The sequence below is a fragment of the Lepisosteus oculatus genome, chromosome 5, assembly GCF_040954835.1.
Source record: "Lepisosteus oculatus isolate fLepOcu1 chromosome 5, fLepOcu1.hap2, whole genome shotgun sequence".
Lineage (NCBI taxonomy): Eukaryota > Metazoa > Chordata > Actinopteri > Semionotiformes > Lepisosteidae > Lepisosteus > Lepisosteus oculatus.
This window is the reverse complement of record NC_090700.1, coordinates 40,138,787-40,151,936: the sequence shown is the minus strand read 5'-3', so window position 1 is coordinate 40,151,936 and position 13,150 is coordinate 40,138,787. Positions and strand designations below refer to the sequence as shown.

Here is a 13,150-nt window from a genome sequence, read left to right as displayed (position 1 = left end):
CTGGGCTTTTGCCTGCAGATCCCTGGCTGTCCTAGCTGCAGAACCATGGAAAGAAACGTGCCTGTCTCCTGTAAACAAGGGAGGAGGAAAGAACTACAGTATCCCATCTAAAGACATAATAGTGAGGAACATTCTGTTCTCCACCTCTCTGTAAAGTTCTATGAATTTTTTTAATATTCAAAACCTTTGGATTCCTGTATGCGCATTTGACAAATTGACACAAAAGGTATTCAAATTAAATTAAATTTGATAAATTCAGTAAAGCTTTCAAAAATGTGGTGGTTGTTCTATTCAGATCTATGATTAATCTGATTAATCTTTTCTCAAACATTATCAGACAAAGTAAAAGTTTATAAAATTCCTAAAATTGCTTCCAAAAGCGTGAACTCAAAAGATACATTTTCAAAACATTACACTGATCAGGACCTAAAGTGAAACATCATTTCACATTGAAAACAATATGGACATTTTTCTGACTTCTTTGTAAATGTCATTCAGAGATCAAACAAAACTGAGTCTGTTGAATATACCTGCTGGCATTAAAGAAAAGCACATTTGAAAACCTTTCAGTTTTCCAACAACATGAATGATTTAAAATCCCTTTTGCAATTCTTATTGTGAGCTTTTCCTTGCAAGAAACAATGCATAACTAATCTCAAAAACCAGAATAGCAGACTGAGTGGAAAAGAAAAATAGTAAAGATTAAAGCTTGTAACGTTATGATTTCCCCCCATTACTACTGGCTAGTACTTACTAATCTGGAGTCTAGGTGTGTAAATGGATAACAGATATACACAATCACTATCAGACCATCACAGGAACAGAAGGTACAAGAGCAGGAGGCCATACTGTATATGGGAGTGAAACCTGATCACTGGGCATCAATGTCAAGCATCCCTACCAGTGACACCCCTTACCCTGCAGCCAAAAGTACATCTTACTCCACAGTTCACTGCTAACACACTAAGCGCTAGAGCAGGCCAAACATTAACATCATGTGTCATTATTTTCTGAATTGATTTTGTGTTTTTCTTCATTGTTGGTTTTCCAAAAACACAACAAAAAAAATGTTTTGTCCTTATGCTATCTATATATTTAAATCAGACTGTTGCAATAGAAGCATGATAAAAGAGTTTGACCGCATTAGCAGCAGCAACATAGAAAGTTTTGCATACTGAGGAATGGGTGTTCTGTTATTTTATGATGTGCTCTCTTGTTAGGGAAAGATGATTTACAAACCAAATTTAAATTAGAGAATAAAAAACACACAAGAATTGCTATTGAATTCCATTTAGAAGTTTCCAACAATATATTGTTACAAATAGGGGGTTACAAATATGGTGAAATATCAGAAATAACTGAGTGTATTAGTCAATAAGTAAATTTAAAAATCATAAAAACCCAATGTGTAACAGATTATTGCCAAAAATATACCTGAGCTGTGGTTTTAATAACAGACAATTGAGGTTTTGTTTTCTGGCACAGCTTAGGTGGAAAGAGTAGTAATACGGGACCACTGGGATAAACTGTATTGTTATTTACAAATAATGACAATACACACACCAACATAAACATACAATACACAAGTTACGCTCTGTACAAACATATCAACAAGGCATCCAAAGGCCCACATCCTTACCACCCAGAAACACCCCAGACTGCTACCGAGCATTCAACTCTTATATAAGGCCAAAATAAGATAAAGTTAAATCATTTAAACTAAACTGAACACAACCTGAAGTTAAGTCTGCCCCTGTAAACCTGGATGCTACAAAGTACAGTAAATGGGAACCTTTCTCCCTCTTAAAAAAAAATCCACCAATCGACCAGGAGAGGCTATTTTAACCGAGGGGTTCTTTACACAATGATACATTTATCTAAAAACAACAGAATAACAATCTCTCTTGATAAGGTTTAAATACTTAACTCAAATCTAGTCATTACAGTATGTGTGGTATGATCTGGACAAAGAGTTCATCCCTTCTGTCTTTATGTCTCTTCCCATGTTTTCTTGTCTCCTTTCTTTCTCCTCTTTGGCTTTCTGTTCCCTCTCTTTCTGTACCTGCCGGTTTTATGCTGTGTTCCCAAACTGTTGACAACAATCTTAATGATTTATCAAGAACTTAATTAAATAAGGTAAAGCAAGGTAAACTTAACGATTGCTTTGATCACTGAACCAATGACCCCTACATCTCAGCAACTACAGTATCTCCTTGCTTTGAAGCTCTAGGGAACTGGAAATGATGACAGTAGCTAAGTGTTACCCATAGTATCTAGATTCTTAAAGACACTTCAATAGTCACAATAGATGTACAGTAACAATATTGAAGGAAAAAGGTTTGACTCTTGCAATCAAGGAAAGTTTCAGCTCAGTGTGAAGTGAGTGTAATCCAGGGATGGAGCTTGAAAACGTCTTTCTCAAATAGGCAGGTCCTGGGCACGGTGACACAGCTGGGGGAAATGCTGGAGAAACATCAAGAACAAATGAGTTTGTTACAAACATTGGCTCAGGAGATGGAACAAACTGTCACAGGTCACGATATAGCTTTCCAGTCACTAAACGGTGAGGAGCAGTACCTGGTGTAGCTTCACTGAGAGTTTTGTGTGCTGACAAATGGTCTTCATGGCTACTATTTACCAGGGAAGAATCAAGGAAGAATCATTTTCAAACACACCAGAACTGAACAAATAAAATAAAATGCAATTTTTTTTTTGTGAAGCCCAGTAAAGAGATTCTCCAGTCACAGTCAGAGGTGTGGAATAATGAGCCACTCTCATTCAACGCTAGGAGAATCAGGAAATACTGGCCATTAGCTCATAGGCTCCACCTGCAGTGCTTCCTGCACAGCTCTAGAGACTCATCCAACTGAGGTAAGCATGAAGCTTATATACAGTTCTGACGGACATGTGGCACAAGATGCCAAGGTAAGGACAACACAGTTGTCAATTAACAGGCCTTAATTTGTACCATCTTGATTGATTCTGTATGACTACTGTAATGTTGCGGCTGGTGATTTGTCAGAACACAAGCACAAGAGACTAGAGAGTGAAAAGTAAAATGTGATAACAAAATAATTGATTACTGGCCGGCGGGAATTAATCCTCTCAAGTTAACTGGATTACTTTTGGCTTACTGGATTCCGGACGAAAGGAAGGTTTGCTAGGCTGGAGCTGAGGCTGCTGTGCAGGTGATGCTGAGAGCTGGCTTGGAGCCGAATCATGGTCTTGAAGCTGAAATTGCTATCAAACACAGTCCGCCGGTCAGAAACAGGGAGCCTCGTGTAGGGGAAAAAACTAACGGCGAGCCCCGTGGGAAAGGAGCCTGATAAATTTGAAGGGCAGACTGAAGGCCGCTAAGACTGCTGTGCAGAACAGAGCTTTGGCTGAAGACTGCTATGAATGCTGCACAGAGCAAAGCACTGTCTGGAGACTGCTGAGACTGTTGTGCAAAGTGAAGCTCTGGCTGGAGGCCACTGAGACTGCTGTGCAGAGTGAAGGCTGGAGGCCGATGAGACTGCTTTATTTTAATTTCTTCAAAAACACAACAAATATTTTATTTCATCATTACCCTTTCAGAATATTAAGATCACACTGCTGCAACAGAGATACAACAAGACTTTGAACACATCAGCAGCAGAAAATATCCAGTGTTGCATAGCAAGAAATGGGGGTTCTGTTATTATGTGTTCTTTTGGCAGGAACAGTGAGTATCAGCTTGTGAAGGAAGAAGAATGGACTGATTTAAAAGCCAAATGGAATTTAGAGAATTAAAGTTTATTGCATGCAAGACCAAAGTACTGTAAATAGGTACAAAACTTCCAGTTTATATAGCAAATTTCAGCCGCTTCTGATGCAAATTGTTACCATGGTAATGGGGGGGGCATGTCTACCCCAAACACAGGTACCCATATTAAACCACTTTCTACACTGCTGCTGTGTTAACAGACAGAGGCTGCTGGGATTGGAGCTTCAAGGCTCCCTTCACTCTTCAGCTGTTTCTCCCTACAACTCAACAGAGCGCTGGAGTCTGAGGTCACAGGATCACAGCTCTGTTTCTGCTTCTGGCTGAGAGGCAGGTCCTGGGCATGGCTACACAGCAGGTGCAAACGCTGTAGAGACACCAAGAACAGACAAAGTTTGTTAAAGACCTCTGCTCAGGAGGAGGAATAAACTGACACAGTTCAGGATATAGCTCGCCAGTCAGAGGTTGGAGCAGTACCTGGTGTAGTGCCCCTGCAGTCCTTGTGAGTTTATACAGCATGACCAGAGGCACACAGGTGACAGAGGAGAGGACAAAGAGCCAGCCCAGGACATACGCCCAATCTGGATACACATAGGTGTTGTTGAACTTCAGTGGGGTGTACTTGACCAGGGAGAAGATGAAGATGCACTGAAGGAGAGATAACAGACACTTGACTCAGCACCACTAAGACAAGAGAGGAGCACTGGTATGGATTTATTAAAACACAGAATATCATATTGCAAAATATTTTTTTTTCACAGGTGAAGTTAATTTGAAGAAGTTCAAGAGATGCTCTTACAGTGCACACAGCTGGAGTGATGTAGAGCCAGCAGTATCGAAATGCAGCTAAAGGCCGATAGCCAATCATGTCCTCAATGTTGGTATATAACAGATCAGCTCCTGTATGAAATCCAGAGGTCAAGAGAAGAAGCTAAGTAATGACACAATTTCAAATTACATACAGATTTTGTGGTGCTATATGAATTCACTGACAGTTTTGTGTATTTTGTGTGTTCCAGAGGTCAATTGGTATTTATCAATAATAATATCAATAATATCTGTTGATTTTGACTAAGCTGCAGACATGAAAGCTTCCTTAATATTGGCCATGTAAAGTCTACGAAGATGATGATATACTGGGACAACACAGATGCTGAATAATAGTAATAAAGACATGAACACCTACCATATACCCATCCGATACAAATGGTCTGAAATATGGCAACAAAGAATATGCAGGCCCCACTGCAAGCATAGTAATCAAGCAAATGGAAAATGTATATTCCACCCTGAAGAGACAGAAACAATATTGCTATTTAAATAAATGTTGTGACAACTGTGATTTGAAATAGAGAGGAGCAGCTCTCAATGTACTGTATTCTTCTTGGTATGTTGTTTTACAACACCTTATTTCAACTTTGCTGTGTTGGATTTTCTTCAACTATGTGGGCTGTCCATTGCAGGTTTTGTTTATCGACTATCAGGCCCCTCAGCCCTCTTGTCCTCACCTCAGTGACCATGAGGAGGCCGAGTAGGAAACAAACTACACAGAAGAGGAGCAGAAGGAGCTCCCGCCGGTATCCTCTCTGGAACACTGCAGGAAACAAATCCACGATGGCCGTCATCACGGTTTCAATGCCCACAAACTGCAAAGACAACAGAGAGCATAGACGCCTGGATCACTGAGATAATGACATATAGTACCCCATAGTGCATGCAAACACAAGTAACACCAGTGGATAAATACAGTACTGTATGGACTCATAACATGGTCTCACCTGTGTGTCCAGTCCCAACAGGATGATCATGATGAAGAAGCAGGTGGCCCAGAGCTGGGGAAGAGGCATCATGGCCACTGCTTTTGGATATGCAATGAATGCCAGGCCAGGACCTGCACGACCAGACACAGGTTGATTCAGGGAGTAACACAAACTCTTGAAACCATTTCAGTTATGGAAGGCTCTAAATGCAGAATAGAGCACCACCACAGAAATGTTCTGGCCAGGTATCATTTACAATATTAAGCCTGGCACAAACCCATCCAAAGTGTAAAGGAATTGGTTTTCACAGGACAGTCCTCTAAGATTTAAGTTTACATAAACACTCCAGAGAAAAACCAGGGTAACAGATAGCAGGTGTGAATAGACTGCAGCTCACCAGACTCGGCCACCAGCGAGATGTCCACTCCCTGCTCGTGCGCCATGAAGCCCAGCACAGAGAAGATGGCAAATCCAGCCACAAAGCTGGTAGTGCTGTTGAGGAGGCACAGGTAGAAGGAGTCCCTGTATGAAGAGAGACCATTGTGGCATTTAATCTCAATCCCCAGCTACCAAGAGTGGAGACCGAAAGACACTTTTTTAAAGCAGGACCTACAGTTATAGGTCTAGAATGTTCTAGAAAAAATGCACGTGGTGTTACCTTTAATGGCTAATGAATGGAGAAAATGATTCAACAATGGTTTAAAACCATCTATTATTTCTTAAATTCAATGGTTTACGAATAGAGGTAGTAACACTATAAGAAGTATTAAATTCTATGTAAAATAATGGATTAAACAGTGCATTTTAAAATGATCACTTATAAAGTTTGAAGTTTAGAGGAATTTCACTTTGATATCATTTTCCAGAGTTACCTTTCCTCTTACCTGTAGCAGTTATTGTTGTATTTATTGTAACTGCTGAGTGCTATTAGCAGTCCTGCACAAACACTGTAAGAGAAGAAAATCTGTGTCCCTGCTTCCATCCATACCTAGGATAGACAGGAGCACAGGGCATAGAAAACTGTATGGGACACTTATTGACATACTTTAATAATGTGAGTTTCAAAGCCATATTACCACATGATAATTAAATTAAAATACTGAAATAATCACAATGTTGCATTCAGTTCTTTCTTATTTATCATTTAGTTATGTTTACAGTAGATGAGGGCTTCTGAGCCTTTACATATAAAGCAGCGAACAAGAGGATATCTTGAGTTTAATGTGCACAACATACATGAAAGGACAGACATTAGGTCTGGGGGGTAGACACCTCAGAACTTTTGTTCCATATGTTTCTCATGATAGAGATACATATTAATGTTGAAGGCCTGTGCATCACCTGTGGGTCAGTGAGCCGTGTTACATCAGGGTAGAGGTAGAAGACCAGTCCATCAGCAGCTCCAGGCAGGGTGAGTCCTCGGACCAGCAGCACCACCAGCATCACATAGGGGAAAGTGGCTGTGACGTACACCACCTGAGAGGGCAGGAAACCATTGATATATAGAGGGTTCATTTCAAACCTGCAACTAACCAGCAGCCATGTCACCCTGCAACTTACAGTTGGCAATCTACTGAAGCAAAGCAGGTGTGAGCCTGGTCAGTACCTGGATCGGAGACCTCCTGGGAAAAACTAAGGTTGCTGCTGAAAGAAGTGTTAGTGAGGCCAGCGGGGGGCGCTCACCCTGCGGTCCATGTGGGTCATAATGCCCCAGTATAGTGACGAGACACTATACTGTAAACAAGCGCCGTCTTTCGGATGAGACGTAAAACCGAGGTCCTGGCTCTCTGTGGTCATTAAAAATCCCAGGGTGTTTCTCGAAAAGAGAAATACAAAATCCTCACCTTCCCAGTGGACTTCACTCCCTTCCAGACAGAAAAGTAACAGATGATCCAGGCCAGCAGGAGACACAGGGCCAGTTCCCATCTCAGACTGCCCACCTCATCGATCCCACCAGAGATACCCAGCACCCTCCTGCTGTAGGGATGATGATGCACATTTCATATTATAGTACTTAAGTATTGTATGCGCCTGTAATATCACTTTAGAGATAGGTACAGTATGCCTAACGTACTTCCAGAACTCCATTACAGCAGAGGTGGTCTTTTCTCCATCTGTCCAGTTGGAAGTGAGATTCTGCTTGTCAAACTCCACACAGGAATCTACCAGAATTCCAACAGAATAGAAGACGTGTGTGACCTTGTGCGGCAGACAGCAAGGACTGGTGAGAGTGCAGAGAGAACAGGATCAGAACTCTGCTAATACAGGAACTACTGTACTATCAACTTCAAGACAGGATGACAGTTTTACTAACACCAGTGTGCTCAGCCAAGGAAAAAGAGTATCTCTGGACTCTTCTTTAACAATGCACTGATTATTCATCAGGGGCTGCTAGTGAACTCCTTTGCTCTAGTACCTGTGTTCCAGGTGTTTCTGCAGCTGGCCCAGGGCAGCTCAGAGCTGAAGGAGGAGAACAGGTAGAAGAAGGCCCAGGCCTGGATGATGATGTAAACAATGACATTGTAGATCATGATCACCACGGTGCAAAAGCCAATTCCTACAGAGACAACAGCAGAACTGGAGCAGAACTGCACTGTCATGTCATTTACAAAACTGCTTTATACCACACAGTGTCGTGGGAAGCCAGAGCTTTCCCAGCAAGCAATGAGCACAAGGCAGGGTACACCATGGATGGGGCGCCAGTCCATTGCAGGGCAAGTGTAAGCCAATCAAAAATGGGGACAATTTGGAAGCCACCGTAAAGACTGAGGGGAGAAATTTAGCCCACACACCGGGATAACTCTCTACTCTTATCAAGAACTGCCCGGTGATCTTTAATGACAACTGAGAGTCAGGACTTCGGTCAATGAAATATGGAAGAACTGCATTGTTGGGCTGTTCTTCATACTGTAAAGTGTTATTTTACATAACATATTTTTCAAAACACATCGTTGGGCATTTTTAAAATAAAATGCTTAAAAAATGCCCTATTTGAAAATTTAATGTCACACTGTGTTGTGGTACACTGTTCTCATCTTTTCAGGCTGTTTTTTGTATCATGGTATTTTACTATTATACGAGTAAAGGAACAGTGTGACTTTAAAAGGCCTTTGTGTGGTAATAATGAGGGAGGAGCTTCCACAATAAAAGTATAATTCTGAGGCTAAATTTGTTCTCTTGTAGAGCTCTGAGAAGATGGATGGGCTGTTATTTCTGCATTGTCCCTTTCCTGGGAATTTAGACTAGTGCTGAATTTAGAGTGGATTCAGTGTCCCTGCTGTCACAAATCTGTGTTCAAAAGAAATTATCGAGAAAACCATTTGTCTCAGTACTAAAACAGCTCCTGATTTATTTTTTCATATCAGGCCTTGTAACTCTGCCTTTGGGAAGGGATGGGACAGGGCACTTTTTGAAGAATGTTACTTTGTGGAGTGTGAGAATAATTTGGCACCCAAGACACTTTTCTATATAAGATTTAAGTTAAGGCAAAGTCTTATTTCTCAGTGCTTTCTTTGCTTGAACATGAGAGTTATAATACAAATCAATTATCTAATGACTTATAGACACTTTTATCTCATCTGAACTGGACTGGAAATTTCCAAGATCAGGTCTGGAACAGATTGCACTGTCAAGGTATTGAAGTAGAGTCTCTGTGAATCTTTCAATAAACAGCTTCCTATCATCTGGAAACATTTCTATGTTCTAACTGAAACATTAAGTATTTCCTGTCTTTCTTATGGAAGGTTTTCAAAATCAAAAAAGTGTGATGTAAGAAAGCTGTAAAAATGAATGAAAACAAGAAGATCACCTTCAAACAGGGGGCAGATCTTCCTCCAGCAGGTGATGCCCCCCTGGCTGGTGTACTGCCCCAGAGCTGTCTCCAGCAGGAACAGGGGGAGTCCGCAGATAAACAGGAACAGGACATAGGGGATGAGGAAGACACCTTTTACAAAGGGGAGATTAAATATCACAAAAGATATTATACTAACCTATATTAACATTTTATATTTTCCACTGTAAACATCTTTTTTAGTCAAAGTCAAATTGTTCATATTCATAAACTTATATGGGGCTAAATGTTCTCAAAGACAATTTAATAATTCATAGATTTATGATTAAAATAACTTGTTACACTTGTGCACAGAAGGATAAATAAACTTCCTCAAATTTAAATTAACTGCTGAAAAATACTTATGCTGTTATGTAACTACAATCACAGAAGAAAATTGTTTTTCATCAAAATCAACCCTTTTAGACCTTCAGTGGATAGATACCATTCAACTGCCTCACTCACCTCCCCCGTTTTTGTAGCACAGGTACGGGAACCTCCAAATGTTGCCCAAACCAACAATCTGTCCAGAAACAGCCAAGATGAACTCCCTCTTGTTTGCCCACTGGCCCCTCTCCTGGATCTTCTGCCCCTTCTGCTCCAGCCTGCTCCCCTGGACTGAGGGCTCATGTTGAGCTTCTGCCTGCAGATCCCCGTCCATCCCAGCTGCAGCCCAGTGAAATGACTGTTGAGAGGAAAAAGGAATGGGAAGGAAAGAAAAATTCAAGGAAGAATCTTCATCCTCAGAAACAAAGCAGAAACAAAACTAAATGCAAAGTTCAATACAAAAACTGCTACTTCTCTAATTTTTTTGTGAAAACCAGTAAAGGAACTGTTTAAGTGGTCTAACTCACACTCACTCTTTTTATACTGTGTACATGGCATCCAAATTCATTAGTCTTTGAATAACAGAAGTCATGACCACTTTACCTCTTTCACAAGAGTGATAAGTCTTTATATGTAAATTAGGAACTTAAGCAATGATGTTTTCACTATATGTAAAGGGATTTTTTCTATTTAATGGCACAGTATGTGAGGCTCACACAGGTGTCACAGTGATGGACTGGATTGGTTTACCTTGTAAAACGCATGTAAATATGCTGCTTCCCTGAAAGGTAGACAGAGTCTCCAATATCTCCTTAAATATTTCATAACACCGTTTCTTTATTTATATGCATACTGCACATGCAATGGAAAATCACCACTCACAGTCAGAGGTCTGGAATACGGAGACTCTCCCGTTCTTCAGCACTGGATGAACCAGGAGATGCTGTCCATCTCATACTATTCACCTTCTGCTCAGCTCTAGAGACTCACTGAACATACAGTAGGCAAGCATGAAGCTTATATACAACTCTGTCACACAAGTGGCACAACACAGTATTTTATGGTCTGAGAAATGTTTCAAACAGCAAAGGAGAAAAGAGACAGTATGAGTGATATGAATGGTGCCAGGAGATAAGGTGTGCTCAGCTCAGAATGAAAACAAATTAGAAGACAGAAGATAGAGCAAAGACAACACTAGTCTTTTTTCCCACTATACAGTATATTCTCCATTTTAACAATACATGAATCATTCATCACTATAACTCATTCTTTAAAATAATAAGAGTGTAGAAGATGAATAGGAGGGTGAGGGTGTTTTGCAGGCCACGGTATGTATGGCTACAGAGCTGTGTGTCCGAACAGATTGTTAGCAGTACTGGGGCTCCACAGGTGACTGTCCTTGCTCCATTCCTGTTCACCTTTTACACTTCTGACTTCAGGAACAACTCTGAGACATGTCATCTGCAGATGTTTTCAGGTGACTCTGCAATTGTGGGGTGTATTAGAGAGGGGAGGGAGGAGGAATATAGGAGCTTGATTACCAATTTTGTGGAGTGGTGTCATCTTAACCATCTCCAGCTTAACACCAGCAAGACCAAAGAAATTATTAGGAATAAGTCTCTGCTGAATCCTGTTTCCATCCAGGGTGAGGACATAGAGGGCATACATTCCTATAAGTACTTAGGGGTACACCTGGATGATAAGCTGGAGTGGTCTGGTAACACTGATGCCCTGTACAAGAAAGGTCAGAGCCAACTCTATTTTCTTAGCAGACTCAGGTCCTTTGGTGTGTGCGGAACACTGCTACACATTTTTTATGAATCAGTGGTGGCGGCAGCCATCTTCTACGCTGTGGTGTGCTGGGGCAGCAGCATCATGACAAAAGATGCAAATAGGCTCAATAAACTCATCAAGAAGGCTGGCACTGTGCTGGGGATGAGCCTTGACCCCATGGAGTAGGGTGGCTGAGAGGAGAATGCTGAACAAGCTCACAGGCATCATGAACAACACCTCTCATCCGCTTCATGGGACTGTTACTGGGCAGCGGAGCACATTTAGCAATAGACTGCTCCAGCTACGGTGTTCAAGGGAACGTTTCCGCAGGTCTTTTCTCCCAGCGGCTGTCAGGGTATATAACGCTGCCCTAGGCTAGGACTGTTAGCCCTTCATTTGCTCATCTATGGACAGCATGTTTGCTCCATTGTACTTTTTGGACAATCAGTCTGTATAAACCTATGCTCATTTTGCACATATTTTATTGTTTATACAGCGACTATGATCAGCACATTTTGCACACACCTATGTATTTATTTTTATTTATTTTGTTTGTCTTTTGTTTTATAACTATTCTGATGTCTGTTTTGCTTGTCTTGGGCTGGACTGCTGTAACACATCGATTTCCCTAGAGGATTAATAAAGCATTACCTATCTGTTTATACAATGAATGGCAGGCTAGAGCAAAACATAAGCAATTTTTAGGGAAGAAAATCAGATTGTTTATGACAAGTGTTAAATAAATTTGACCAGTCTAAAAAAAACAAGGTGACACTCTCTTTTGTCTTGAAGAAGGAAGCAAATTCAAAACAGTTTAAGAAGCACAGAGGTTATTGTCACTGAGATTACAGAGCTACGGACAACTAGATCCAATCTCACCCAATCGTGCACTGCTGATTAGACAATCATACTAGTGAGCTATCATAGTGAACCTGTGATTGCACAAGCTACACTTGGACAATTTCCTTTCACAATGGAGCCACTCAGCAGGCCTTAATTGTACCATCTTGGTTGAATCTATGTGACACATATTTAATTAAAAGAAGCAAATAAGAACAGCTTAGCATCACCATTCTACTCCAGCCAGATATTTATTATAGTACATCATAGAGATACAGGTGTGTTCGGTGGGGAGCTCTCAGCAGAGAGCGACACGGTGCCTTGATAACGACAGCTGAGAGGAGTGAGTGGTAATGAGCCTCAGCTGTGGGAGTAATTTAAAAGCACATCAAACGCGTTCCAGAACAGTGATCAAGCCAAGACTTTAGTCTTGTGCAAGCTGCAGGCGAGAGAGGAGGGAGATCAGGTCTCCCGTAAGCAGGGGCTCAGCTGTGAGAGAGAGAAAAAGAGGCCGAAGCAAGACAGCAATGGATGTGAGTAGCTGCCGGTGCGGACACTGTTAAGAAAGAGCATCTGGCTTACAGGTGCGAGAGAGAAGGCAGACTGCTGGCTGTAGCAAAACTCTGATAAGGGGAGAGATGGAAAAGCAACAATCTCAGAGGAGATTGTGGACGGAGAGTCTCTGGAGTTAGACAAAACTGAATTATTTATAGAATCTGCAGCCTATTTTGGTGTAAGTGTCCAGGACTGCTTGGAGTCCACTGTGAGAGTGTTTAGCATGTATATGTGTTGGTTTCGCACTTATCACTAATTTGAGGTGCACCAGCAGCTAAAGTACATGAGTGAGAAAGCAGTGGTGGATGGGCACAGGAGTAGGTG

General features: G+C 41.3%; 1 protein-coding gene across 5 annotated transcripts; it reads right to left on the bottom strand.

Moving 5' to 3' along the window:
• Positions 1 to 3,753: 3,753 nt before the first annotated feature.
• Positions 3,754 to 11,271, bottom strand: LOC138239218 (sodium- and chloride-dependent GABA transporter 2-like). 5 transcript variants are annotated; one of them, XM_069190424.1, is made up of 15 exons: positions 10,541 to 11,271; positions 9,797 to 10,016; positions 9,311 to 9,445; positions 7,919 to 8,059; positions 7,577 to 7,664; positions 7,347 to 7,476; positions 6,844 to 6,978; positions 6,387 to 6,490; positions 5,900 to 6,024; positions 5,521 to 5,633; positions 5,251 to 5,388; positions 4,929 to 5,031; positions 4,542 to 4,642; positions 4,220 to 4,390; positions 3,754 to 4,109 (listed from the first exon to the last, which is right to left on the bottom strand). In XM_069190424.1, exons 2-15 carry the CDS (start codon positions 9,990 to 9,992, stop codon positions 3,939 to 3,941), a joined length of 1,851 nt encoding a protein of 616 aa, XP_069046525.1. In that variant the 5' UTR covers positions 9,993 to 10,016; positions 10,541 to 11,271; the 3' UTR covers positions 3,754 to 3,938. The 5 variants fall into 5 exon arrangements, with proteins under 5 accessions (XP_069046525.1, XP_069046526.1, XP_069046523.1 ...); XM_069190425.1 differs by having other exon boundaries at positions 7,347 to 7,479; positions 9,311 to 9,376; XM_069190422.1 differs by having other exon boundaries at positions 7,347 to 7,479; positions 10,541 to 11,270.
• Between the last annotated feature and the right edge of the window lie 1,879 nt (positions 11,272 to 13,150).